This window comes from Scatophagus argus, chromosome 1 (assembly GCF_020382885.2).
Source record: "Scatophagus argus isolate fScaArg1 chromosome 1, fScaArg1.pri, whole genome shotgun sequence".
NCBI classification, from domain to species: domain Eukaryota; kingdom Metazoa; phylum Chordata; class Actinopteri; family Scatophagidae; genus Scatophagus; species Scatophagus argus.
This window is the reverse complement of record NC_058493.1, coordinates 13051225-13078331: the sequence shown is the minus strand read 5'-3', so window position 1 is coordinate 13078331 and position 27107 is coordinate 13051225. Positions and strand designations below refer to the sequence as shown.

At 40.2% G+C, this 27107-nt stretch overlaps 3 protein-coding genes across 6 annotated transcripts; 2 read left to right on the top strand and 1 right to left on the bottom strand.

The window, feature by feature from the left end:
• The first annotated feature begins 179 nt into the window (after window positions 1-179).
• dna2 (DNA replication helicase/nuclease 2) lies at window positions 180-12487 on the top strand. 2 transcript variants are annotated; one of them, XM_046384424.1, is made up of 25 exons: window positions 180-609; window positions 1169-1225; window positions 1821-2748; window positions 3095-3200; window positions 3559-3708; window positions 3936-4119; window positions 4411-4559; window positions 4812-4934; window positions 5148-5394; window positions 5504-5618; window positions 5905-6061; window positions 6233-6424; window positions 6612-6854; window positions 6966-7079; window positions 7280-7389; window positions 7679-7788; window positions 7955-8083; window positions 8338-8430; window positions 8631-8824; window positions 9002-9091; window positions 9330-9543; window positions 10421-10510; window positions 10623-10808; window positions 10957-11103; window positions 11683-12487. In XM_046384424.1, exons 1-25 carry the CDS (start codon window positions 580-582, stop codon window positions 11734-11736), a joined length of 4212 nt encoding a protein of 1403 aa, XP_046240380.1. In that variant the 5' UTR covers window positions 180-579; the 3' UTR covers window positions 11737-12487. The 2 variants fall into 2 exon arrangements, with proteins under 2 accessions (XP_046240380.1, XP_046240389.1); XM_046384433.1 differs by lacking the exon at window positions 180-609 and adding an exon at window positions 802-965.
• An 11-nt stretch (window positions 12488-12498) lies between these two features.
• On the bottom strand, window positions 12499-17972 carry LOC124056739 (phenazine biosynthesis-like domain-containing protein 1). Its single transcript, XM_046384501.1, has 10 exons — window positions 17745-17972; window positions 17427-17526; window positions 15090-15188; window positions 14832-14941; window positions 14354-14383; window positions 14151-14239; window positions 13871-13962; window positions 13530-13613; window positions 13302-13364; window positions 12499-13101 (listed from the first exon to the last, which is right to left on the bottom strand). Exons 1-10 carry the CDS (start codon window positions 17826-17828, stop codon window positions 12989-12991), a joined length of 864 nt encoding a protein of 287 aa, XP_046240457.1. The 5' UTR covers window positions 17829-17972; the 3' UTR covers window positions 12499-12988.
• Window positions 17973-18320: 348 nt separating this feature from the next.
• Window positions 18321-27078, top strand: hnrnph3 (heterogeneous nuclear ribonucleoprotein H3 (2H9)). 3 transcript variants are annotated; one of them, XM_046384492.1, is made up of 11 exons: window positions 18321-18449; window positions 19397-19489; window positions 19682-19837; window positions 20184-20327; window positions 21685-21823; window positions 22930-23129; window positions 23545-23640; window positions 24427-24542; window positions 24972-25107; window positions 25623-25679; window positions 25940-27078. In XM_046384492.1, exons 2-11 carry the CDS (start codon window positions 19402-19404, stop codon window positions 26017-26019), a joined length of 1212 nt encoding a protein of 403 aa, XP_046240448.1. In that variant the 5' UTR covers window positions 18321-18449; window positions 19397-19401; the 3' UTR covers window positions 26020-27078. The 3 variants fall into 3 exon arrangements, with proteins under 3 accessions (XP_046240448.1, XP_046240432.1, XP_046240440.1); XM_046384476.1 differs by having other exon boundaries at window positions 24421-24542; XM_046384484.1 differs by having other exon boundaries at window positions 18340-18449; window positions 19393-19489; window positions 24421-24542.
• Window positions 27079-27107: the final 29 nt, after the last annotated feature.

Genomic DNA, 27107 nt, shown 5'->3' with positions numbered 1-27107 from the left:
ATGTATTTTATTTTTTTGTTGTTGCTGTTCTTTCTTTCGTCCTTCAAAGTTAAATGATTGTTGCTTTACATAAGATATTCGAACTAACATTGTCACAATTTAGAGAAAAAATACGCTAAACGATGTTTACTTGTGTTTGAGTTATCTAAATAACTCTTACTAATGTTATAGTCGCAGTTCGGGCGGAAGCGCACTCTTGATGTCATTTCCGTTGCGCGAGTCTGAAATTTTGGCGCCCTAGACAGCGAAGGGACCGTGAGGAAGATGTCTCCAAACATTGAATCAGTCCGGTAGTTTTTCACGGCGAAGTAATGCCAGCTAACGATCTTAGGGCAGGCAATAATCTCCTGGTTGTGGAGATGCAGAATCGTTCAAACTTTGGCAAAATAATCTGTCCTCTGATAGCTGCGTGGTTAGCTGATGCCGGTGAGGTTAGCCTTCTGTTGACAACATCGTCCGTCCTTCAGCTAACAAGGCATAGCTAATAAACAGCCCATCTACCTCAGATAGACAAAGTGGCGGTGGGGAAGAAAGAGTAAACGATTATAAACACGTACACCTGGTTTAATCAGAGTCACCATGAACAGGACCAAACTGAAGAAGACCAAGGTGAGTTCAGAAGGTGTAGCTAGCTGATGTTCTTGCGTGACAAGGATCTAAAAGTAACGAACCAGTGTAACGTTAACGGCTAAATGTGCCACCTGTCATCGTTTATGATGAGCGCAGTCTCTTCTTCACACAGCTGTGTGTGTGTCTGGCTTGATTGATTGATTTCTCTCGATGACTCCGGTGCAGCCATATTTTATTTTTCTGACCAACAGCGTAGGATGACATAAACAGAAAAACACGTAAAATCCCGTATCTACGAAACGTGTATTGAACACTACGTTTTACACAATAGACGATTTAAATGGCTTATCGGATATTTTTGTAACCCACATGATGCACATGTCGACTAAATGAACGTAAACAATGATTGATTGTTGTTACCAGGAGGTTATCATTGACAAATGTTTGGCTGATGACTTGATGTGAAGCTGAAAATCCTTTCCACAGTCTGAAATGTCAGATGTGTTCTTCTTTGAGACTAGAAGCTCTCTCGTTGGACAACAAACAAATTTAACCCGTGAAGTGCCCATAAATGTCTGATTTCTGGGGTTTTTTTCAGCCACCAGGAGAGCAGAAGAGCATCTCATCCTTCTTTTCCACTCAAAATTACAATAAGGTGAGTTGTATTTTTTTTTAAGTCTCTCTTTGCTGCATTTCCTCATTTCCTGCATTTTTTTTCTTTTTCCTGTATTTATTCCAAGTATCGAGAGAAAATTTCATTTTGATAATATTACTGATGCCATTACTGATCAAAATTGAAAGATAAATAATTAATGGGTGTAACAACCAAGCAGTTAGTGGCATATATTGTGCATTACATCCGATAAAAATAATCACATAAGCTCAGATAATTATAGCATTTAATGTAATTAGCTCCATTACAGCCTTTAAGATGAAACAGACCAACCCATATGATGCTTAATATTACATCAGTGCAGTATCTACCACATCAAAGCCCTCTTTGTTATTTTTTACACAGCTCCTGAAGTTGTTTTTACCAGGGATGTTTGTGTCTTATTCATGTTGTTGTATTTTCTGTTATATCCTCACTTGCCTCCTTTTCCATACCTTTAGTTTTGCTTCTGTGTCTTTAATGTGTTCATATTCTGCCATGAAACAATACTGCATTTTCCTCTGATTTGCATAAACAAGTCATCACTAATGGTTTAAAGTAATGTATTAAAATACTCATTTGAGTGTGTTGGCTTTAGGACTTGTCAAAAGTATCTTTCACTGGCCCTGCACTTGCAAAGACTGAACCTTGGATCAGAGATGATGAGACCTCTCCGTTCAGATCCCATTCCCCTTTAAAGAGGAATATCCTCGGGGACCTTGAAAACCTGCTGCCCTCCTCGCCAGAACTACTGCTCTCCGTGCCCGAGACCCCCAATAGTCAGATCAGGCGTGGTTTGTCTTCTCCCTCCAGAGATGCAGGTCGATCGAGCCCACAGTCCAGTGGAAAGGTGGCAAGCCTGCAGAAGCTCGGCCAGCTGTCCCCCATCTGTCGTAGTCCCCGATCCCAAGGACACAGTTTACGGAGAGTTATTACCGAAGATGGAGGAAAAACCAGGAGGGAAAGGGGGTGGGCAGGCTCCCTTAAAAGACTCATCAGCCCTCCTCAAGAGTCCTGCAATGCCAAAAGACCAAGAACTGCCATTTCAACAGTACAAAGAGCTGTACTCAGTCCCATGGGTAGCAGCCTGAAAGTATCAAGGCCTGTGATTGGCCCTTTGAAGACAACTCATTTCTCCAGTGACCGGTCAGACGGTCACAGCAAAGATACTGAGGTGGCCTTTAAAGACAATAAAAACAAAACGATGTTACTGAAGTCCATTTGGGAGAGAGACATGGAGGAAAAAGATAAAAATGAGAAAATCTCTGAGTTTACAGTGATAACTGCACAGAAGGCAACTGAGGCGAGCGCCAGTGGAAACTCATACATTCCTCCTGATAAGGATACTCACATTCCAACAGCTGATACGCACAAATCAAGAGAACAAACTACCACACCTGCAGTGCAGATAAGCTCAAAGGAGGGAGAGACTGACCTTGAAAAGAAAGGAGCTACAAAAACCGCAGTGACATCATCAAATGGTGATGAAGACAATGTGGCATCGTCAGAACAAGAACAAACTGGAGGTACTCTGAGACATTTTGATGACCATCCACTGCAAGTGTTGCATAGAATTGTAATTACTTTAGCAAAATCTTCATGTTGTTGATATCAGATATTGATCAGATTTTACACTATTTTTAGACTGCAACAGAAAAACAGAACTCTCTTTTATTGAAAAGCATTAAGTTCACCTACAGGGGATACAACATTTAAGACTATAAAAAGACAAGATTTAAACTTTTTAATAATAATATAAAATCCCACTTGACTCTTGAGTGTCATATTGTGGTATCAATAATATATTAATACAGTATACACACGACTCTAATTTAAGTCTGTCTTTTTGTTACATTTTTCCACACATAAAAGGTACAGGAACAGCAGGTCCTACAGAAGACAGGCTGGACGAGAGCTGGTTTGCGGAGCACATGGAAAATGAAAGTCTTGCCACAGAGGATAAATCTAAAAAACCCTGGTGAGAAATGTCACCATACTGACTTGCAGAATGCTGGTGAAGAGTTTAATCAGGTTTAGGTGGTGAACAATTTGCTGATGTCAGCAACAACAGGAGAAAAGTGAAGCACAAGTGAGAGTATGTGGCACACGGAGGTGGGTATATGTGGGCTCCAACGCTGCTGAGAAGCTCATATCTCACTGTGTCAGGCTGTCCATCTCTGGGCTGATAGTAGCCTCTCAGTGCCTGGAAAGCTGCTAATATGTTTATTTTTTCATGTGGACAAATTCATTTAGGTTTTTAAAAATGATACATGACAGATGATTGAAAAAACATAAGCTATATGATATACTTTAAGTCCTCTCTCTCCTCCCAACAGTAAGGTGCCAGACCATGTGATCCTTTCTCAAGGCACGAACAACCGCTACTTGGTTTTAGATGTCGAGGAGAGGCCTGGCTGCAAAACACTGATTATCTCGTGCTTCAAATCACTACATCCAACTGAGACGTGTCTGCTGAGAGATGGATGGTAATGCTACATGTCGGTCGCTCACAGTGTTTCATCTTTTCATTTTTGTGGTCATTAGAAATTTCACTTGATGACTTGTGTGTTAATTAATCACAAATAGTCCGATATTTCAAATTAAGCACGTATCATCACAAGTAAGACGCAAAGAAATTGGGCACTGTATGTTTATGTCAGCATGTGTCTGTTTGCTTTCTCTCCTTCTTTTTTCCTTCACTGGGTGTTGCCAGGGAGATGACGCCTGTTTGCAGTGGTGATGTGGTGCATCTGGAGGGCCGCTCTGATGGTGGATGCTGGTTAGTGGACAGGGAGCAGGGCTTCCTGGTTTTGCTACCTGATAGCCTCATATCAGGTACCAGTATCTCAAGCTCCATACGCTGCATGAGGCGTGCGGTACTGGGAGACATGTTCAAGGTAAAACGTGTTCTGTATAAATTCTGTTTAATCATGATTTTATGATTCTGTAAAATCTGTATAATTTTTTTGTGTATATCAGCACAAATTTTAAAAATACAGAACCTGTTCTGTATCTGAGAGGTGAAAATTTAAAAAATTCTCTGACAGCTGGTTTGTATTAGCACCCATATATTGTTATATGTTTAGTCAGGGAAGTTTGGTTTGAATACATTTTTAGGCCTCAATTTCAATGTTGCTCAGTATAATGCTATACTCTTGACCTTGTCCTTTTTGCTTGCTGTGATGCAGAGTTTTGACGGTGGCTCTAAGCAAATGCTGAACGGCACCATGGTCCATGAAGTCTTCCAGAGAGCAGCCACAGCTAAAGATTTTTCTTTGGAGACACTGTCTAAGCTGGCAGACCAGGCCCTGCACAGTCCTCAGTACCTGGGAGACATGTAAGTGGTTAGATCATACTCTACAAGGTCCTGCAGACATTTTTCTTTATGCAGTGATGCAGTTCACAGTTGTTCAGAACAGAGCGATTGATTAAAAAAATGAAGAAACAGCAGAGGAGTGCAGAACACTTAATTGTGAACTATGATTTAATAACGTGTTGCATCACAGTTTTCCTGTTGTTTTTTTTTATGTTTGTCTGCCTGTTGTTTGTGTTGTTGAAATATGTTTGTGCTTTGTCCATTTGTCTCCAGGTACAGTTTGGGTGTAAGCCAGGAAGAGATGAAACAAGAACTGCTTGATTATCTGCCCTCACTGGAACACTGGGCAAAGGAATACCTCAGCTCGCCAACACCAAAAGCCATCAGCCTAAAAATGTATGCACACACACACACTCACAGACAGTGCTACAGATTTGTTAACAAAACTTTATTAGTTGTTTAGAACTCTAGCTGTTTGCTTTGGGCATGTATCTGGTATTAATCAGTGTGAAAAGTGAAAACTGTAATACTGAGAATGTTTGTAAGTTTAATCCAGAATTAAAAAACTAACTTAAGGACTTGATTGTACATGTGTTTGGATGACCTCAGCCCCGGCAACAGCAGAGGTCCAGGCAGGGGTCAAGACTCGGGAACTCTGGTCACGCTTACGGAGTTGGCGGATATAGAAGAGAATGTGTGGTCACCAAGGTTTGGTCTGAAAGGGAAAATCGATGTGACAGCTCAGGTTCGAATCCAAAGACCACGAAATGGAAATCACAGAACCCTGGAGGAGAAGACCGTCCCCCTGGAGCTGAAGACTGGAAGGGAGTCAAACTCAATAGAGCATCGCAGTCAGGTTGGTGGACCACAGCGTGCAGTAGACGCACATGTAGACTGGTGAAAGAGGCAGGTTCACATTAATATAGGCACAACTATGGTTTCAAGGTGTGCATATGTGTTTGTAGGTGATTCTTTACACTCTGATGAGCTTGGAGAGATACAATCCTGAAGTTGGCTTCCTGCTTTACCTCAAGACTGGCAACCTTCATCCTGTAGTGGCCAGCCACATGGACCACAGAGGTACAGTATGCACGCATGTACATAACCAGTCTGCCTTACAATAGTTGTGAGTAGTCATATTAAAATGTTATTTAATTATTTTTTTTTTTTTATTGTTAATAATTGTAGAATCTTGAAATATTTTGTAGTGCAGCAAAATAAGATCAAAATGTACATATAAAGCACTTGATGATCCCTTGTTGTCGCACGGTGCAGTTAAACCAAAGAAGAAGAGCCTTGTCTTCTCACCCTCTTTCACAGCAGCCTCAGATCCATCACCTTTATTGTTAAACTTTGTTTGTCTCAGAGCTGCTAAAGCTGAGGAACACCTTGGTTCATCACCTTCACAACTGCGTGAAGAAAGAGGCAGGGCAGAGCCGTTTGTCCAGACTTCCTGATATCTTGACAAACAGACAAACCTGCCAGTATTGTCCTCAGAGCAGAAACTGTGCTTTATATGAGAGGTAAGCTTTTAAAACTCATTTTTGCAGCCATGGAAGTCTCAAGCATTAGCATTTTTCAGAAACATACTTGCCAGCATATGCCAGTTTATTCAATACGTTATTATGTATATATTATTATATATTATCCTCTTTTCTTACTGCTTTCTCACTAATCATCACTCTTACCTCCAGGGCAGTGGGTGGCAGCTCTGCAGAAGTTTCTGAGGATGTTGTGCGTGACTTCCTGCAGCATGAGACGGGTCACTTGACCCCCCCACACCTGAGCTATTTTTCCCATTGGCTGCTGCTCTGTTGCCTTGAGGCTGCCACCATGGAGGCCAAGAATGGCAGAAAGCGTGTTTGGCTTCAGACGGCAGAGGAGAGGTAAGAAGCTCATCTCTCAACTTTAAACATGTGAACACTTAGATTCTTTGGCTTCTTTCACTGAATGTTCCAACTTTTGTTGTGAGCCATTATGAAACACTCCTAGCAGTACTGTGTAAAGAAAAACTGTCCAAACACTTTGGAGTATTTGTTCAAAAGCTCAAGATGCTCTGACTTGTGTTTCTAGTGAGAAGAATGGAAGCTGTGTGGGGAATTTGCAGCTCAGTGGCCCAGTGACTATGCAGTCTGAGGGGGTTTTCCTCCATCGTTTTCAGCGAAGCAGTACGGTGCCACAAACGGGTTTGGACAACAGCAGTTTGGCCAGAGGGGATCGCGTCGTAGTTGGTGACCAGGAAGGTCGTCTGGTTGGTTTGGCAACAGGATACCTGTGTGAGGTCAGCAGGAAGTTTGTCAGCTGCACGCTTGACCGGTGAGAACAAGTCCATGTACACCTTCAATCTAAAGTGGGAGAGTGAACTTTTGCTCAGTTACAACTGCTAACCTCATTTACACATGTGTTGTTGCTGAATGTGTTTTCCAGAGATTTGTCTAAGTTTAGTGGCGTGTTGTTTCGACTGGACGGTGATGAAGGTGTGGTAGGCCTCAGCACTCACCTCACCAACCTTTCTAGACTGATGGAGAACTGCCCAGACAGGTAGGTAAAGGAAAATGCATTGTACTGTGATGGTAAAACCAATTTATCCCTGGGGAAATTACCTGTAGGACAGTTTAAACAAAAGCCTTGCTCATTTTAGGTTTTTATGTCTTTATTGTGTGGAAGAACACCTCTCACTTTTTTCTGAAAATATGGGGTGTTAAAAGGGGGTTATTTAATGAAAATGTGTGTCTGTGCAGTGATCATCTGAGGGAGCTGGTTGTTGACCTTCGTCCTCCAGAGTTTATTTCCAACCTCAGCTCTGTTCTGCCGAGAGAGGCCAAGGACACAGTGGCCAGCATCCTCAAAGGTGACAAAGCTGCTCAGCTCTGTTCCTCTACTTGGCCTGTCACATTTACTGTCTGTCTTTTGTCGTTTTCTACATTCAGGTTTGTTCTTCTTTCCTTTACTGTGGGAACAATACTGTTTAAGAGCAACAGGTTCATAGTTAAATAAACGATGTAAAACTATCCTCAGTTATTTTCCTACACAGAGATCAATATATAGATCTAATAGCAGAATGCCCATTCAGTCAGTTCATGCTTTTTGTTCTGTGTGTGTGTGTGTGTGTGTGTGTGTGTGCGTGCGCTCGCACTTAGGTCTCAACAAACCGCAGAAGCAGGCCATGAAGAAGGTGTTGTTATCCAAAGACTACACACTGATTGTTGGTATGCCAGGCACAGGCAAAACAACAACCATCTGCACCCTGGTAAACTGCTTACCATGATCAATAATAATCAGTTTGCTTTACCTCAACCACAAGTCAAACTCATCTCTAGTGAGACCATGTTTCTCTCTTACGTCTCTCCTGTACCCCCCTCCACTATTCTCATTTTCCTTTTTCATCTTTGTTTCTTCCTCCCTCTTTCTTTCAGGTTCGCATCCTTCATGCGTGTGGCTTCAGTGTGTTGTTGACCAGCTACACTCACTCTGCTGTTGACAACATCCTGCTGAAGCTAAAGCGTTTCCGGGTTGGGTTTCTGCGTCTTGGTCAGGGGCAGAAGGTATGCTGTAGCCTGTTATTCAGTGTGTAAAGTACAGTAAATAAGTTTTCTCTTCCTAATTTTGAAACTTACTAAAACTGGAAAAAGACGTGTTGAAACATTTAGGAGATGCAGTTGTTGAAATATTAAAGGAACAGCTCCCCAAAAAATTAATATTTAAAAAAAAAATGCAAAAGTCTAGATTTCTTCTCTTAAATCTTCCCAGTATTCCCACACGGACTTGTTCTGATTCCGCTCTTGTTTTCTGTCTCCAGGTTCACCCAGACATCCTGCCTTACACGGAGGAAAGTACGAGGAAGAAGGGAGTTCACACCCTGTCAGAGTTGGAACAGCTTTACAACAAGGAGGTGAGAGTGTGTCATGTTATAATTGAAACAACTTTTAACTTCCTACACTAAAACAAGCATTGCTTTTTGAAAGAAAAATATTTGACATCTTAATGTTTTTCAGCTTCAAGGCATTTCACTTGTGGTTGTTGTTGTAACTTACAACATTACAATAAAATGCACGTATCGCCATTCAGTTTCGGTCCCCTGTCTCTGTCTAGCTGGTAGTGGGAACCACCTGTATGGGCATCAAGCATCCCATTTTCACACGTCGCAGGTTTGATTTCTGCATTGTGGACGAAGCTTCACAGATCAGCCAGCCAATCTGTATGGGGCCCCTGTTCTACGCAAAGAGATTTGTCCTGGTTGGAGATCACCAACAACTGCCACCAATAGTACAAAATCGGGAAGCTAGGTAAAGTGTGGTGTGGTGTGTGTGTGTGTGTGTGTGGATGAGGTGTATGCTGAGGAAATCTTGAGGAAAGTACACACTTACAGTAGTTACTCGTCTTCATCAATGCAAAACATGTTCAGTTAAAAAGACATCCATGGAAATAACAGTTAGCACTTTCTTTCTTTCTTTTTTCTCCAGGTCACTTGGAATGGATGAGAGTCTGTTTAAGCGCCTGGAGCTCCACAGCGAAGCAGTGGTTCAGCTCACCGTACAGTACAGGATGAATAGGTAAACCTGGACACAGACGACACTGTATGCTATTCAGTAATCTTGTATGCTTATTATGAGTTTATCCTTTTGGTAGTTCAAATGGCACTTGAATTCCTAAAGTAAATTCTTAGTGGAACTTAAAACTGGTTTTGAAGATTAAGGAAGCATAATTCTATTTACAGGACAGCTACAAAACAGCATGGCAAGAGTCATTTGTACAATCACAAGTTTTCCCGTGTGTGCTCTGTGTGTTCAGACAGATAATGTCTCTCAGTAACTCCTTGATGTACGAGGGCCGGCTGGAGTGTGGATCAGAGAGGACGGCCACGGCCCTGCTCACCCTGCCCTTCCTGCTTTCTGTCCAGTCCGAGCTTAGTTCCTACTCTAGGACTGATCCCCAACAGGACCTGAGTTGGATACAGACCACACTGTTGCCCAGCAACCCTGTTTGCTTCTTAGATTGCTCAATGGTTGGTACAATATAAGTGTCCGCTTGAATTCAAGAATGACCTGATTAGATTTTGAGGGTCAGAGTTCAGGTCACCAAGACACATTTTAGCCATGACTCAAGAATTCATAGAGTAATTGTCAAAATTTCCCACAAATGTCTATATGTCTGATTACATTTTATATCCAAAAGGTCAACTCCACTGTAACATGAGAATGTTTTGTGTCCATTATTCAACACCATAACTCAGGAAAAGAGATTGTGGTCATATTTGTGGTCAGTCACTGAATTGGTGACACTACTCTTGGGTGTACACCTTGAAACTGTGATTGTAAAGATCTTCTGTGCTGCTGAGTTAAAGATGTGTGTAAGGTATCCACATCTTAGAATTTTATAGCTTCTTTGCAGCAGCATCCATTTTTAAAGCATTGTAGGACACCACAAGCTCACTGGATCTGATGATACTGAGCTTCAGGTGATTGTTTTTGCACCATGTAACGAGCTCTCTGTCAGTCACTACACGTGAAACGAGGCTGGACAGACATGGATGTAAAGTGTTGAAGTGGGAGTGAGTCAAGAGAAAACATATTGATATCTGAATGAAAATATAAATTCTGAATGAAGCAGGCTAGCTTCCACCATCCAACACTTCTGAGCTCTGTAATCAAGCAATACTCAGTACTAGTGCATTTCTGGCGACATACAAATTGGTTCTGTTAATCTAACAGCAGTTGAATGCCATCATTTTGAGTTAAACTAAAATGTTTCAATCTGTTTTCTTTTTAGAAGATTCTTTTTCTAAAAGGACCTTGTGTTTGACACTCACAGGGCTGTAGCTGTGAGTTAGACAATGGAGGTGTGCTGGTCTACATCTTGTTTCTTTCCACTGCTTCCTTTAGGTGCCAGCACTGGAGTCTGTGGAGCAGAGAGGAATAAGCAACCCCACTGAGGCTGCACTCATACACAAGCTGCTTTCACTGCTGATTAAGGTACAACAGTAGGCCTCAAGTATTCATGGCATAACACAGTGGCTCTTGGCTTAATTTTCAGGACCACAAAGCTTATAGCTATTGTGCTAACTCTACTTACTGTCCTTTTCAGGCAGGGTGCAAGCCCAGTGATATAGGTGTTATCGCCCCCTACAGACAGCAGTTAAAGAGTATCTCTGCTCTGCTGCAGTCCCCTGCGTTCACAGGTGTCGAGGTGAACACTGTGGACCGATATCAAGGGCGAGACAAAAGTCTTATCTTTCTTTCTTTCGTCAGGAGCACTGCAGAGGAAGCAACCGTAAGCATTTCTCATCCCCAGCTCCCCATTTAACCCGTCTTTCTCCTTATTTCTTTTCTCTGCGCCTTCATTTCTGCATGGACAACAAAACAAATGAACAGGCTGAGTGGGAACATGACCTGATTTTCTCCTGCTTCTCCATTCATAGCTGGGAGAGCTGTTGAAGGACTGGCGTCGCCTGAATGTAGCCATTACTCGGGCTAAACACAAGCTGCTGATGGTGGGTTCTGCCACAACACTACGACGCTACGCCCCTGTGGAGAAACTGCTCAACCATCTCCAACAGGAGAACATGATATCCTTTAAATACACTTTATAACTTGCTGGCATCACCACACATTTTTTCACTGCAGTATGAAACCTGGTACTCTTTAATGTGAGCACTGTTAATATTTCGGTCATTTGTTGTCACTGAACTGGTTATCGCGCAACTTTCTTCTACTCTGTAGACAAGCAGTGAGATTAACATCTAATGAAAATATGAAGTAGGTGTGTGTGATCTGGCCAAAAAATAATGCCATCGATTTAACTGCAATCACGCTCCACAGTTTAAATTCGAAGGCCATGTAAATGAACTGATCCTATCAGCATAGCCCAATAACTAACCACTACCGAGTCCTGGGCTATGCTGACATGTGAGATGATTAAATATCACAATCTCTATGACTTAGAAAATAGACTTAAATAGATTGTGGTCATCTTTTAATATTAATCTTGATCTAACATCGATAATTCTGTATAGCAAGTCACCAGTCTTCCCATCAAATGATGGTTGAGGCTACAAAACGGCTTCAGCGCAGTTTCTGAAATACTTTACTTTTTTTAAAAATGTATTCAGTATCTGCAAAATATTTTTCCTGAGCTTTTACATCACATTATCCAGCTCCCACCAGCTGCCCACAAGGCCTTATCACACATGTCCCTATAATAGAAGACTATGGGAGACATGGTGGTGTTTTAGGTTGCCTGCCATTGGCTGTGGATCATCTCAACAGGAAACGGATGTCCTGTCAGTCAGCTGAGCACTGAATGATCTGTCAGAAGGCTCACTGCTGTCCTGTTATTATTTTGTATCTGTCCTAACAGGCATTTGGTTGAATATAACTTGAGATACAGACTACATTACTCATCGCCTGAGACACCTGTAGGCCTCTTATCTGTTCCACACGGGATAAACACTGTAAGGTTTCAGTGGAATTATTTTGTTGTTCATGCTTGAAGAATTCATACTGACACAAGTGGAGGGACAAAACCTCATATAGCTAACTTCCATACTGTTACGCAGAGACCTTTTCTCCGTTTAAATGCAACTCACTTGAATAGATCAACAGGTAGTATCTATACTGTGAAACAAGGTGTCGACTGTAGTTGCATACAACAATGTGCTGCATCGGTAAGACGGTCTTGAAGTTAAAATGTGTGGACTGCGGTACTGAGTATCAGACCTCAAATAGGGCTGATCACTATTGATCAACACAGACAGTTTTGATCAAATACCTTGATACACTGATGACATTTTAGACTTGATTTTTGGTACTTTCACTAAGCCTTTACGCACACAATGGAAAATCGTAAGTAGGGCTGCACATAACTGGTATACATGCGCGACAAAAATCGGGAGTGTGTAATGTCACTTGTCTTAAGTAATGGCACAAGTGTCGCATTCCCAATTTTTTTTTTTTTTTTTTCCTGTCGCGCATGCGTACCTGCGTACCAGTTATGTGCAGCCCTGATCGTTAGCAATGTGAATACAGACACCAAACAGGAAGAGTTCTGTGTACCACTCAGACCATTTCTTCCAATGTAACCTAATTCTAATAAACTGTGATGATTTAACTGATGTTTGATTTATGCTGATCACAGCATGCTGGATAACACTCAGGCCTTGTGATGCTACAGTTAAGCTGTTATACTTCCAACATGTTTTTAATTTAATATTGTAATTTTTGTGCACATGTGTGATGTGAATAAATAATACAAACCCTAACAGTGTGAGATGTTCTTTCCATCCTGGAGCATCTTCTCGTGATTTCACCACTGGACAATGGTCTGTTTTCTCTTTTTTTTTTTTTTTTTTTTATTTAAATCATCTAAATTTTTTGTCAAGTGACAGAAAGTCTGTGTGTGCTGGTCAGGTACATAATGACCCCCGAATCCCACCTGTGTTTGCATGTGTATGGCTACAGAGTGATTGTTCCCTGCAGGAGAGTGACGGTCTGTCCACTTATGTTGATTCTTCCATCATCCCTCACTTCTAGCTCCAGCTCTCCACCTCGACTGGAGCACTGGTAAGCTACACAAGCACAAACAGGGAATAATATGAGTGTTGGTAAGGTTCATGTAAGTTGGACTGTTAATTTTGGGGGAAACAACATCTGTCAAATAAATTATGGTGTTTAATGGTTAATAAAAGTCTTCGGGTTAGTTGGTTCAAAGTGTGACAAGTTGCTGATCAAACCAAATGTAAACTGTGGAAGTAGTTAAATAATTTACCCAGCATTTTCTTCTTTCCTAGTTTCTTAGACCAGTAGCTACCCAGAACAGTATGGGCGGAGCCTGTGAGGACAGACACGATATAAAAGGTATATTTCACAAGATGCATGTTGAACATTCACCAACTTAAACTGCATGGGTGCTAGATGTAAATATTTTTGTATATTTTTCCCATTAGATGTTGCTTCCAACCTGACAAATACTGTGTCTGTGTAGTAGTAGTATTACCGGTGACAGGATCCTCAGGGATGCCATTCCACGGAGCAAAGTATCTGGAGTAGAAGTCATATCCTGGCTGGCATTCAGGAGAGCCTATTGGTTGGACGTGTTGTTTAGTTTCATAGAAATCTGGTCTCAACAGTGTTCTGTCATCATATGTCATACGTGTTGGCTAACAGACAGTATAAAGGGTAAAGTATGAGAATTTTAACTACTGCACATTTCTTAAAAAGACTGCATGTCTTAACTTTGGTGCCACTGTAAACTTGAAATTAATGCAATAAATCTTAAAGCTGTCCAACAACATAACACTGGTCTAACTAAAGGATATTATTTTTGCCTCTGGTTACCTTTCATGGTGAGGATGAGTCCTTTGACTCTTCCACTCGTCTCACTGCTCTGAAGAACAGCAGGATCAACTTTGAGACTGGTTAGCACTGACCTGGAAAATGAACACACACACACACCACTAAAGCAGAGTCACAAACAAACCTGGCAAAACACAAGCGAGAGATTTGGCAAACCAAGCATGAGCTCGACACAGACAGGCTTTTGTTTGGGAGGTCAGTGGATTCTCAACAACTGTTATACATTATACATCTTTGTGTGTGTGCTTGCTTTGACTGTAACCTGTCACAGCTGTCAGCCAGACGAACCAGCAGTTTCTTGGTGCTGGAGCTCAGATAGACATCCTGGACTGGGTGGTTTCCCGCTGCAGCCTGTACCACACACAGAGCAGCAGATGCTTCAGCATGTACATACAAAGACACAAGAATGGAGGGGTTGATGTAGGCTGTGAAGCACGAGCCTGCTGTAAAACCTGTCTTACTGACCTTGATGATGTCTCTGAATGCATTGGGATCCTAAAAAAAGGATTTTGTAAATAGAAAAAAAGAACTGTTAGAATTTTAGCATTTTTACATCTTTTGAAAAACTTCACAAAGTTATGGCAAAACTTCCATTTCCAGCTGTATCTTACATTATTTTAAGATGGTTGGAGAGTTTTGGGGTTTCACAGAAGCTGTTAGTGGTGTTGATTTACTTGACTGTGTTATGGGCAGTGAAAAGTGAATAGCAGAACTGACTGTGTTTTACTCAGTGGTCATCGCTGTATTGTTTAATCAATACTTGCAGGGTGTTGGTCATGTTTTCATGCTTTATAATCCTTCAGCTCCACACATTGTATCCTTCATTTCTTGACATGATTATACATCTAGAGGTAAATAATTTAAACCGTGATAGTAAAGGTTGGCCAGAGTTGCCTGGTCCTGTGACATTATTCTGATGTGTTTATGTGACCACATACTGTACCTCCTTGGTGGGTGGGTTGAGAGGAAAGTCCATGACGTACCCTTCCCCCTGCTTGGTGACTGCCAGATCTCCACTTCTGGTCTCAAACACAAGCATGGGATTCACATTCTCTAAAAGACGTGACATATACAGATAGAATATTATTCTCAGATGCTAGCTGATTAAAATAGGTTACAGTGTGTACATGCCTTTAGCTGCACTGTAACAACAGGGTATTTAAAAATGTGTGTGTGTATGTACATTACAATTGTATCTTACTCTTCTGCTCGAACAGCACTGCTGCAGAGGCCAAAGTGGCATGACCACACAGATTCACTTCAGTGGTTGGTGTAAACCACCGAAGGTGGAACCTCGATCCTGTAAATCACATCAGATCATCAGACTCAAACAGATGCTTTAATGCACAATTTCAACACGTAATCTGCATGCAAATTTAAAACTGCCACCATCATCCCAGTCACTGGTCTGAATGACAGGATAGCTATAGTCACTCCAATCATAATGAAGTTCTTTGAGAGAGTGCGCCTGGACCATATCCAGAGGAAAACACCTGATTCACTGGACTTCCTACAGTATGCCTACTGCTCCAAGAGATCCACTGAGGACACTGTCTCTGCAGCCCTGCACAAAGCCCTCCTCCATTGTAAACAAAGATGCTTGCATCAGGGTACTCTTCATCGATTACAGCTCAGCCTTCAATACAGTCGGCCCCAACAAACAAACAACAATTATTTAACCTTATATTTACTTAAGGGCATATAAAGCTAATTCTAGGATGACTGCCTTTTTGCCACAAAGATTTATTGCATGGAGTGTAATCCTCTTTATTAAGCTCCATAGTTAATCCTGGTACATTACTTTTATAACAAATGTAATGTTTGTAAATTTGATTGTCATTATAGTTCATTTGCCTTGAGCAGGATTACTGCATATTAACAGTTAAATAGCCTGTGACTGCACTCTGCTTGAGATGCATTTACATTATGACAATAATTTCTTCATCAAACAATGTGAAGCCTGGGAACTGTTTAATTTCTGTGTTAAATATTGTAACTTTGGTTGAAATATTAACATGACACTGACATTCCTCTATGGGCAGTTGTACCATTTGTGAAACACTGAGTGACTGCATGCTGCATTTTTAACTGTGACAGCTCATCGCATTGTTCTTCCTAGTCCCAACAATGTCCCAACAATGCAAGTCTTAGCTGTGTGTTTGACATTGTTACCTGTCAGACTGCTGAGGACAGGTGTTTTTTTTTTTTGTTTTGTTTTTTTTTTCCAGCTTGGTGCACACACAAGATCACGCAGGGTCAAAATGAAAAACCTTAACTGCACAGAGGTTCACAGCTGTGTCTTTTCATCTGTTCTGCCACCAGTATGGTTTTTACAATGTCTGACTTGAGACATTGCTCCTGCTCTTTATAACCACTTCATTAGCTGCCATAATTTAACAGGGTAAAATTTAATTAAAAACAGAATGCAATCATTGGTAGACAAACTGCTTTACTCAGTGTTCCTGACCGCATGAAGTATAGCCTTTATATAAACATGTCTTTTTGAAAATGGCGAACCTCACCCCATCCTTGCCTGTGAACAACTTAGATTTTGGAGGATGCTCCTTTCATAACCAATCATGATACCATCCCCTGTTACCAATGAACCTGTTTGCTCTGATTATTCCACAACCTCCCCAGTGTTGTTGCTCCTGTCCCAATTTTTTTTTTAATGTGTTGAAATTCAGAATAAATTCACAAAAATCAATGAAGTGGACGAGGTACAAGTTTAAATATATTGTATGATATACTATTTTCAATTGGGTATATGTCAGAAAGGACTTATCACACTCTGTTTTTACACAGCATCCCAACTTGTTTGGAAGTGGGGTTGTACATGTGCTGTATTTCAGAACAAGTGCTTAAATCTGTGATATTACTGGTAATCTGATCAGTTAATCTGTTTGTTTCTCTCATAAAAGAGTGGAGGCATAAAAGGCAAGTGAGGTATGTCCAGACTTGGGAACACAACAAATGTTTGCAAATTACAATAAAACAAACTTGAAATCTCAACTTAATAAATCCATCGGACATCATGATATGATATGCTCTACAGTGCTGTTCTAAAGATATATATTCTTTTACTTACCTAGTTTTTGGTAGCAGGGACAAAAAGAATTTCACTGCACACTGTACCGTGTATGATTGTATGTGTGACAAATAAACCTATCTTGTATCTCGTATTTACATTTTTTATCCCACTTATTGTTAATGCTCTAACCGTAGTAAAATCTCTGTTTTTTGTTCCAGCCAGCACTATTTAAGGTCATTGACAAAACTTTCACTCTGTGTTTATTTTATCTTTATTCTTATGTATTTATAGCTACTAGGGGCCAATAAATAGCTCACAACACTTTTATCTCCGATCAAACACCCTCAGTTACATTACACAGACAGTGACAGTTGGGGTTAATTCTTGTATATTAACCTGCTCCGAAAAAAAAACCGCATTTCTGCTCCTTCCATCTGACAAGTCTTAATCTGATAGTTATAATCAATAATGGTGTAATGATAATATATAAAGCAGATATTATCTGACCTGTAGTGAAATCGTCAGATGGATTTATCCTGGTGATGAAAGCTGTTTCTGACAGGTTCATCTCTGCTGCTATCTTCTGATACAAGTCACCACTCAGCTCCTGTCAGAAATACACAAACATAAACCTTGCGTAGTCCTAATCTTTATACGCTGCGGTACGTGCACACAGATGGATGGATAAAATGTTTCCAGGAGCAGTTGTGATCATGTGAACAACCAAATACATAATTAAGAAGCAAAGGGTTTAAACACTGCAGACTGTCACGGGTTAGTCTACATTATGGCATTACTATACTTTAACCTAATATTCTTACTCACATGCTCAAGTGGACAAACTGCTGCCGGGTTTCCCTTGAAAGATAGATTAGTGAATGCATCTAGCGTGAATACTGGAATCTCCATTTATGGTTAGGCTAAATATGAAACTTGCTTGCAAAAAGAGTCTCCAGTGAGGACGGTGGTGAGGCTCGACTGCTGCTGTCGGTGGACTTCGCACCTGTCGATTTGGTTTCAGCAGGCGCACGCCAGCGTCACCTTCACACCACTGGAGTTGCCACACTTTCTATGTATGTTGTCAAATCTACATTTTAAAGAAGAAAAGAAGGCATATATAGCTAGGATTTTTGCCCCTCGTGTTTGTTTATTTATCATATAGATGGGTAATAAATCGTGTATTTTAATATATGACTCATGCTTCTATAGATAATAAAGAATCAACAGGATTCTGGTCTTTTGGTCTTCACAGTACAATAACGCCTGTGTTGCATTCAAAGTTCCTGCCTGAACGCAAAAATTTTCATAGCAACTGTATAATAGATTACAGTTCCGTACAATTTTTTTTTATGAAAAATGAAACAACATGCTTTTCTTCTTATCTTGTAAGAAATCCTAGAGTTATTATTATTATTATGCCACAAACGTCATCTTTTTTCCAAGTCTCGCGACAACATACCTGAGCGGGTTTGCTGGCAGTGACACCTGAGGCTCAGGACTGGAGCAGGAGACCGGGGTCAAGAGGCGACTGTAAGATAATTTCATCATTTTCAGACATTTGTCACCATCGTCTGTCATAATATTGTCTGGAGACACATTTTGATAACCAGTGTCACCGCCTAACCGTTAGCATTCAACAACACTCCTTGTATGTTTGACCGCTGTCAGTGTCCTACAGTTAGCCTTAGCTGTTAGCCTGCTAACTGCTAATGTTATGAAGCTAACATTTGCACTTCAGTCTGATCGTAGTTGAACGTTAGCAACAATAGCTAACCCCGTATCTATGCTAAGAAATATGATCCGGTGACGATATATAATGAAGCACATTTACTAAAGAATAAATGGCATTTTGGATTAGTTTGGAAAGGTCTTACTGAGTTGACAATCTGTCGTTACGTTAGCGAGCAAACCTTTTGGATCTACCGTTACTTTGATAAACATTTGAAAGGAGGAAGTAACAAACGTTAGCTTATTTAACTGCTATGACAAGTTGCATCACAGTGCTAAATTAGCTATTTCCAAAAGGCATTTTGTTATTGTATGGTGGTTAAAATTGCGGGTAGAATGCAATATAACTCTGGATATCAGTTAACGTTATAGCAGTTACGTGTTTATTAGAGGAGTGCTCCTATTCTGCCTATAACAATAAACGTACAAATTGAAGTCACACAAAGTAAATGTTGTCTTGGTCAGTGCCCACGTACGTCAAATAGGAAGGGTACTGGAGCTAAAACTATTAAGATCGTTTGAAAGCACGTTGTTCAGTGCATGTAAAAGGCATCCACAGCTAATGCCAAGAGTTACTTTTTCTGTAATGTAGACCATAAGGCCAGAGACTTCAGACAGTGAGGAGTGTTAGGAAGTCAGGAAATACTGGAAGCACCCTAATAGTTCCTGAACACTGTGGCTGCCTTAGTTTCTGCATTGTTGACTCAGTAATTGAATGTGTTTTTGCTGTATTTTGCTCTTTGAGACAGTGAGAATGTCTCTGAATGAAGAGGGTTATGTGGTTCGGATCCGAGGACTGCCCTGGTCCTGCACGCAGGAAGAGGTTGCCAGTTTCTTCTCTGGTGAGAATTCCCACACATATCTTTACAGCTTGAGGCATGAACAATGTTAGTAAATGTAAGACTGAAATTAGAGCTGAAATTCAACTATTGTGCTTAATGTTGAAATTGTGATGATGATTCACAGTTGTTGTCTCTCTGTCTATGAGTAGGAATCCTTTTAAGGAAATCTCTTTCAATCTCACTTATTTACAGACTGTGACATTGTTGGGAAAGTAAATGGAGTGTGTTTCACCTACTCTAAAGAAGGCCGTCCCAGTGGAGAGGCGTTTATTGAACTGAAAACGGCAGAGGATTTTAAGAATGCCCTTGCCAAAGACCGTAAATACATGGGACACCGATACATAGAGGGTAAGCAACATGATCACACTAGACTGAACAGCGAGTGTTTACTTTGTGTCAGCTTCCTTGTTAAGTAATTGCTGCATTAAATGACATTACTGATACAAACAATCAAAGTACAGCTTTGGTCCCATTTCATCAGTTTCCTTTAGTGATGCTCCCTGTCTTTTTGCCATGCATTTAAAAGTTCTCAACTCGCCTTTATTGATTTTCCTGTACAAATAGATATATCCCAGTTTGTGTGTGTTTGATAAGCTTCAAACTAAACTCTAATGAAGAATGTGTGGTTTTGTAAGTGTAATTGTCCGTCAAGTTGCAAACCTTGACATGTGCCATCTTTCTGTGTGTCTGTCAGTGTTCAAGTCAAACCGCAGTGAGATGGACTGGGTGCTGAAACGTAGTGGCCCTGCTGACTATGACAGCTGCAGTGGCTGCATGCTGAGACTTAGAGGCCTTCCTTTTGGTTGCAGCAAAGAGGAGATTGTTCAGTTCTTCTCAGGTACATGAACATTTAAAACTTTGTGCAATTACTCTATTGAATTGCGTTGATATTTCAGCATTTATGTTAATCTGAAGTATAGTTTTTACAGAGGTGCTGCTTGCAAAGCTCATAGTTTTGTTTTGTTTTGTTTTTCCCCCACAACATCATGTGCAGGGGTGCAGACTGAACTGCAGCTAGCATTTATATGAATATCGTTGCTTGCAGTTCAAGTCAATCAAATGAGACAAAGCCATTTAAAGAGATGTCTGTGTTAATTTCTCTCTAAATACATTTCGTTCATCCGTTGGTCAGTACTTATGCATAACCCTGTATAAACGGTGCACATGAAATGTCTCAATAGGTTTCATTGTGTAAATGATGTTCCAATCAAATAAGTCCAAGGTCAATTATCAGTTCATTGAAATTGCTTCAGCTCTACAGATGCAGGTAGAATTTAAAGTCACAATATGTAGAATGCCTATGTGACTTACAGCGTGTTATTCTGATATCAAGTTTAGGTTTCTACAAAAGTGTAACGACGGTGAACTTAACATTTACAGACTGTATTAGGTAATAGAATGATACTGGAAATGTGACTTTGATTGTGTCATGGTAAATCCAAAGTACTGCCAACTGCACTTTGAACATTGCTTTCCACTTTGATATGCAACCCAAGAACATAAGCATAAACTGACGTGTGCCAGCTGTCTTTTCACATTTAGGGTTCCTGTCATATTACAAAGTGGTATTAATTTGACTATCAACAACATGTCTGTGTGTCATGGCCCAAAGGTCTAATGTATGTTTGTTCTTGTAGCATAGTCCCGCTGTGTTGACTAATTTGTCCTTGTTATGAATTGTTGCTTGGCTTGTTTCCCTGTTACTGATATGTTAATATATTATTGAACATCCTTTATGACCTTAATATCATGCCTCCTAAAGGGAGTTGAAATATAGGATGGGCAGGGCTAGTTTGGCTGAGGGGAGACAGTCCCGTGACACTGATCTGGGGTCAGTACTGCGATTCTCCTTACTGGCCTGTATTTAGGATAATAAACACTTAAGAATTAGTATTTGCCAATAATATTGCCAGTTACCTAAATTCGGTTGTGCGTCAGGAAAAAAGAGCTATGTTCACTTTAATTTTATAGTTGCTGACTCCAGACCAGTATTCGTTTTTTTCTGCTTCTGGGCTAATTCCATCCTCTGAGGAGGCCCCCTTTTAAAATGCAGCATTATCAGATACAACAGCTGATATTTATTTGCTGTCATTTATTAATCCTGAAAGCTCCAGTGATACAGTGGGTGTTGTTCTATTCTATATATTTATCAGTCTACCTACCGACCTATGTATTTATGTGTGCTTGGGTTGAAGGGTTGAGAATCGTGCCAAATGGGATTACTCTGCCAGTGGACTACCAGGGGAGGAGCACAGGGGAAGCCTTCGTGCAGTTTGCTTCAAAGGAGATAGCAGAAAAGGCTCTGGGGAAACACAAGGAAAGAATAGGGCACAGGTGGGACAGATGGGAAAGGGACGGGCTGGACTGGGTTGGGCTTCTATTGTAGTATTTAATGGGTGGACATATTAGAGTAATTGTGGTATTAACGGGATGACTTCTGTTATGGTTCAATATAAGCATGGGGTGGTGTACTTGAATAATTATGGTAAAACAATGATTAACTGGGTAAATTAATTGGGTGGGTCATGTAATATTCATTAAAATGCATATGGGGGAGGTTTTATGGGTTTATGTATTGTAACTATGGTGACATGTTGATCAATGGATTGAAAGGACATGTATATAATCTGTAACTTAAAGTTGGTGTGAGTATTTTATGCTAATTTAGTTGAAGTCCCTCCCCTTCCGGTATCCCTTTATTTTGGGGAAAAAAATGTGTATGGTGGTTAATGGTGAAAGGCAAATCATTTTTTTTATCACTTTTGAATTGTGTTATGAATTACACTCATGGCGTCAGTTTAAAAATAATTTTGCAAGTCAGTAAAGTTACAGTTGTCATAGTCACAGTTAATGTGCAATTCATAGCACAATTCAAAAGGTCTGACGGTTGTCCACTGAAAGGGAGGGGACTTCACCTGTCTATAGACACTTTTGCTTTTGGTCATCTAAGACCTGGGAGCTCAGTTTAATTGTTTTAGAACATTTGGCACTTCATTTACATTTTTATGTATCTAACAGATAATTAAGTGTGGAAGAGGGGATTTAACGTAGATGTTTAGCAGAAGACTGCCAAGGCCACCTCTAACATTAAAGCATCAAACTTCCTTCTGCAATTCTAAATCATTAAATTGATCAATGCAACACCTGAAAGGATTTTTTGTTGCTGTAAGTAACAACAGGAAAGGTTGGTGTAGAAGTCCTTTACTACAGCCCTAAGCCCAGCTAATGATGAGTTTGTGAGGTTCAGTCATGTAGACACTCAGCTTCAAATTAAAACCACTATTTAGCAATGGAATAGACCACTATTTAGAACATTTGTCTTTTGTGTGTTTATCTTCTCTCTCTGTAAACCATATTGTTTATGTAACCCAAACTAAGCCATTTCTACATCTAACCTTCTCCTCTACTCCCCTCCACCACTTGGGCCTCTCGTATCGCAGGTATATAGAGATTTTTAAGAGCAGTCGTAATGAGATCAGAGCCTACTATGAGCTGCCTCGGCGGGGGATGGGAGGCCAGAGACCAGGGCCCTACGATAGACCTGTTATGGGGGGCCCCAGAGGAGGTTTTTTTGGGCCTGGGCCTGGCCGTGGTGGGGCTCTGATGGACACCATGAGGAGTGGAGGGGGCTATGGAGGAGGTAGGAGGAGATTTGTATTTCTGCATACAGAAAAAATGTGGCTGGGAAAGTGGACAAAGTAACTTCAGACTGATGGAAGTATCATAGGATGTTCTAACTTGTTAATTTGTGCTGTCCAAGTTTCATTATTTTCACAAAATAGAAGAATAAAAAAATTGAATTGAAAAATTTAAATACTTATCATTAATAAAAAACAAACATATTAGTAATTTGCGGTCAGATTTATAAAGATATCTGACATTTTAAAATTTTTCATTACCCTTCTTTTATAGTGAGCCTATTGTTCAGTCCTGTCATCTGTGTTGTGCTGGTGAGGTGGAAGGAGGAGTCCTGATTCTATTGTATTATGTTGTCTGTGTGTTAAATTACAGTTTGAGTTTTCCTTCTTGCTCTGTGTTGGTGTGCATGTGTCCAGGTTACAGTGGCTTTGACAGCTACAATGGTTTCAACAACTACTGCTTTGGCAACGGCATGTTTGATGAACGAGTGAGAGGAGAGAGGGGAGGAAGAGGTAAAGTCCAAACTTTATTTACCCTCTGGCAGTTGCACATGTTGTGTTAATGTTTGAAAATCTCAGGTTACACTGACGATTTGGTGTTCAGTAGTTTGATCCATGCAACTGTTTAATCCATGAACATCACAGTTTCTCAGAGACCAAAGTGACGTCTTCAGGTTGCTTCTTTTGTTCAGTCAGTAGTCCAAAGACTCGTCATTTGCCATCGTAAATGACAAAAGAAGCAAATCCTTACACTTAAGAAGGTGGAACCTTCAGAAATCTGACATTTTTGCTTGAAAAATGTCTGAAATGATTAATTGATTATAGAAATAATAGCTGGCAACTAATTTTCGTTTGATGGGTCAGTTGACTGATTGTTGCAGCTCTGGTGTTCAGTTGACACCTTTTCCTTTAAAAATATTGCCAATGATTATAATTGGCCTTGGCCTTTGGCCTTTTGAATATAAGAATTTCTACACCCGAACATTTTATACTTTTTACATTGTTGACAAGAATAAATGGATATTATTGGGTTTTGTAAAGCAGTCTACTCTGACCATCGTGCTTGTAGTCTCCAAAATGAAGCCACAACCTCTCACAGTAGGCTGTATGAAGATTGATGCATTTAACAAGGAACATTAAAAGCTTAAATACCACCTACAGCATATTTTTTAATCTTATCCTGTGTTTCACTCTCATTGGATAAATGAAAAGTTGATATGTAGTGGATTACCTGTCTCTTTGACATCACGAAAGGTTGTATGTGATAATCTGTGGATGTGTTTGTGTTTTTTGGCTCAGGGATGGGAGGCCACGGTTACAGCAGTCAGAATGATAGTTGTTCAGGCTTCCACAGTGGCCATTTTGTCCATATGAGGGGTTTACCTTTCCGTGCCACAGAGGGAGACGTTGCCAAAGTGAGACTCATACACACAAACACACACACTGAACAGTAATGTTTAATGTTTTTCTTCAAATAATGTAGCTTTATGTAGGGTATCTAGTCAATTGTCTGCTTTTCATTTGGGTTCACACTTAATTTAATTAATGATACTAGAACCTTTGCCAGTTTTACTTTCTTAGATACTGGCCTGACACAAACACACATAAATGTTGTCCAGTATGCACAGATAAGATGACGACTACTACCAAATTACTGCCAGAGCCAGATTAAAGATACAACTTTAAATATAGATCTATGACGTCTGTTTTCTTTTGATGCTGTGCTCGTAGCTGGATATCGTGCTAGATAATAGTGCTGGTCAGGAAACCCAATAAGATACTGCATCTGCAAGTACTTTATATAACTCTATGTATACATCATCTGTGTGTGTGTGTATGTTTAGTTCTTCGCTCCTTTGAATCCACTGAGGGTCCACATTGACGTGGCTCTTAACGGCAAGTCGACTGGAGAAGCAGATGTGGAGTTTCGCTCCCATGAAGACGCTGTGGCAGCCATGTCCAAAGACAAGAACCACATGCGTATGTTTTCTCTTTTCTCGTTTCAGCTTATCTGCCCTTGTGTTGATTCTTTCACTTTTTCACACTACATTACACTTCATTACACTTCATCCATGACACAAATCTTAAATGTTGACTAACAGCAGAGGAGAGCACCAGTTCTATGTACTGAAGCAGAACAATAGCACAAGCTCAACAGATAAGCTGCCAGGCTTTTGGTTTTATGACTCTGAGTGGGGCAGGTTTTAATGTTGGGATTCATCTCTAAAGACCATTAAGACTACATAATCCTGGTGTAAAGACTAAAACAAATTAAACCTTAAACCTTTTAAGAAGCCCATTGCTCTGGAAACAACCTAGGCAAATAAGGCAAATCAGAACACTGAACTAAACAAGCAAAGTATTTTCATGGCAGTATTTGAGATATTTCAGATTATACTAGGCAGTGAAGTAACCAGGTTGATTTCATTTTCATTAAACAATAGAAGAAATACAGGTTCTTCAGTATGATTGATGTGTTGATGTTTTCACCACAGAGCACCGCTATATTGAGCTGTTCCTCAACTCAACAGCCAGTGGAGCAGCTGAAATGAGTGAGTTTTCCTTTACCTTTTTTTTTTTTTTTTTAAATTAAAAAAAGACTGAAAATTCCTCTTTTCGGCGAAGGTATTTGTACATAGAAAAGTGCTGAAGCTTGCAGAGATGACTGCGACATAGACCTGAGAGCAGTTCACAATGTTAGAAGTTGGATGATAGGGCTTAAGCTAATAATTTAACTGACACTGTCATTACGTTCAAGAGAAATTATTTAATGTTTTTTTTACATTGGCCTATCTTTTCAAAACTCTTCCAGGTCGTGGTGGCGGTGGTTACTATGGTAACTCAGGAGGGGGCGGAAGCTCACGGAGCAGCGGGCTACGAAGTGCATACTGATGATGTCATCCCACTTCCAATCCATCCTGACGTTTGTCTGCCGTCTTCATAGGCCACATTTACTCGAGTGCTGTTTCTAAGCTGGAGAGCTGATCTGAAAGTCTCTCAGTTGTTGTGTAAGAGTTGTACTTTTTGTGGGCTTGTATTAAAACTTCATGTCAGATAGTAGAGTAGACCGGATGTGACCTTAACAAGCACTCTTACTACACCATTCCTAAAGGCATATGAAGAACAAAACAACTTAACATCAAAATGTTGGAGCTCTTGCAGGTGCTGAACACGTTTGATCAGTCATTTTGGAGATTTCTTGTTTCTTACATGCTCAAAAACAGTTGGATAATGTAATATAGTTTTTCATGGTTCATATGAACAGTACATATTCTCTGGTGATCTGTTTTACACCAATCCATTTTTTCAGAGATTTAAATTACATTTAAAGAGCCATAACTATGGTACAATTTCTAGTGACTTTGTTTGGATGCACTTTAATTTGTCTTGCTTCACATCTCACTGTTGGCAGGAGAAGCAAGTCAGTGGAGATGCAGCGTGATGACAGAGCTTCATAGGCCACAGATTAACAGCTGTGGGATATGATACGTAAGAAAAAGAATAATTTGAATGGCACCGCTCTGTTTGGACCGAGCATGGTCACTGTGCTTTGACTTGGATGACGTGTTGAAGTGAAAAATGTTCTTTAGGAGGTGGAGCAGTGATGCAACAACAGAGCATTACAAAGCAGCTCTTTGTAAGAAATTCAGATCAGACTTTTCTAAAATCTTTGTTCATTTCGCTTTACATGTATTTTCAGCAGAACATTTGGACATCCTGTAATACACTGATTTAAACTGCATTTCACATTAGCTTTCCTGCTTGAAAAGTTTGATAAATGTGAGCCAGTGTGTTTTTTATGAATGTTTTCACAGTTCATTACAGAATTTAAAATTAAGTTGAATATTATATTCCACTCTCAAAGAGTGGAAGTACAATAAAGCCTCTATATTTGAGCTGTAATATAGCTTATGTTGTACATTTTGCCTAATAAATTTTATATTTAATTCTCTTTGTCTCTGACTGTGACATCACTTTCA

Bases quoted from the DNA above. Each gene is read 5' to 3' on its own strand.
- hnrnph3 (XM_046384476.1), top strand. From the start codon at position 19,402: ATGTCTCTGAATGAAGAGGGTTATGTGGTTCGGATCCGAGGACTGCCC. The intron at 20,328-21,684 runs GTACATGAACAT...CTTGGGTTGAAG, and splicing joins GATTGTTCAGTTCTTCTCAG to GGTTGAGAATCGTGCCAAAT. The intron at 24,543-24,971 runs GTGAGACTCATA...GTGTATGTTTAG, and splicing joins CAGAGGGAGACGTTGCCAAA to TTCTTCGCTCCTTTGAATCC.
- dna2 (XM_046384424.1), top strand. From the start codon at position 580: ATGAACAGGACCAAACTGAAGAAGACCAAG. The intron at 6,425-6,611 runs GTAAGAAGCTCA...TTGTGTTTCTAG, and splicing joins CTTCAGACGGCAGAGGAGAG to TGAGAAGAATGGAAGCTGTG. The intron at 7,390-7,678 runs GTGACAAAGCTG...GCTCGCACTTAG, and splicing joins AGTGGCCAGCATCCTCAAAG to GTCTCAACAAACCGCAGAAG.
- LOC124056739 (XM_046384501.1), bottom strand. From the start codon at position 17,828: ATGGAGATTCCAGTATTCACGCTAGATGCATTCACTAATCTATCTTTC. The intron at 17,527-17,744 runs GTGAGTAAGAAT...TATTTCTGACAG, and splicing joins CAGTTTGTCCACTTGAGCAT to GAGCTGAGTGGTGACTTGTA. The intron at 13,614-13,870 runs GTAACCAGAGGC...TCCAACCAATAG, and splicing joins ACTCATCCTCACCATGAAAG to GCTCTCCTGAATGCCAGCCA.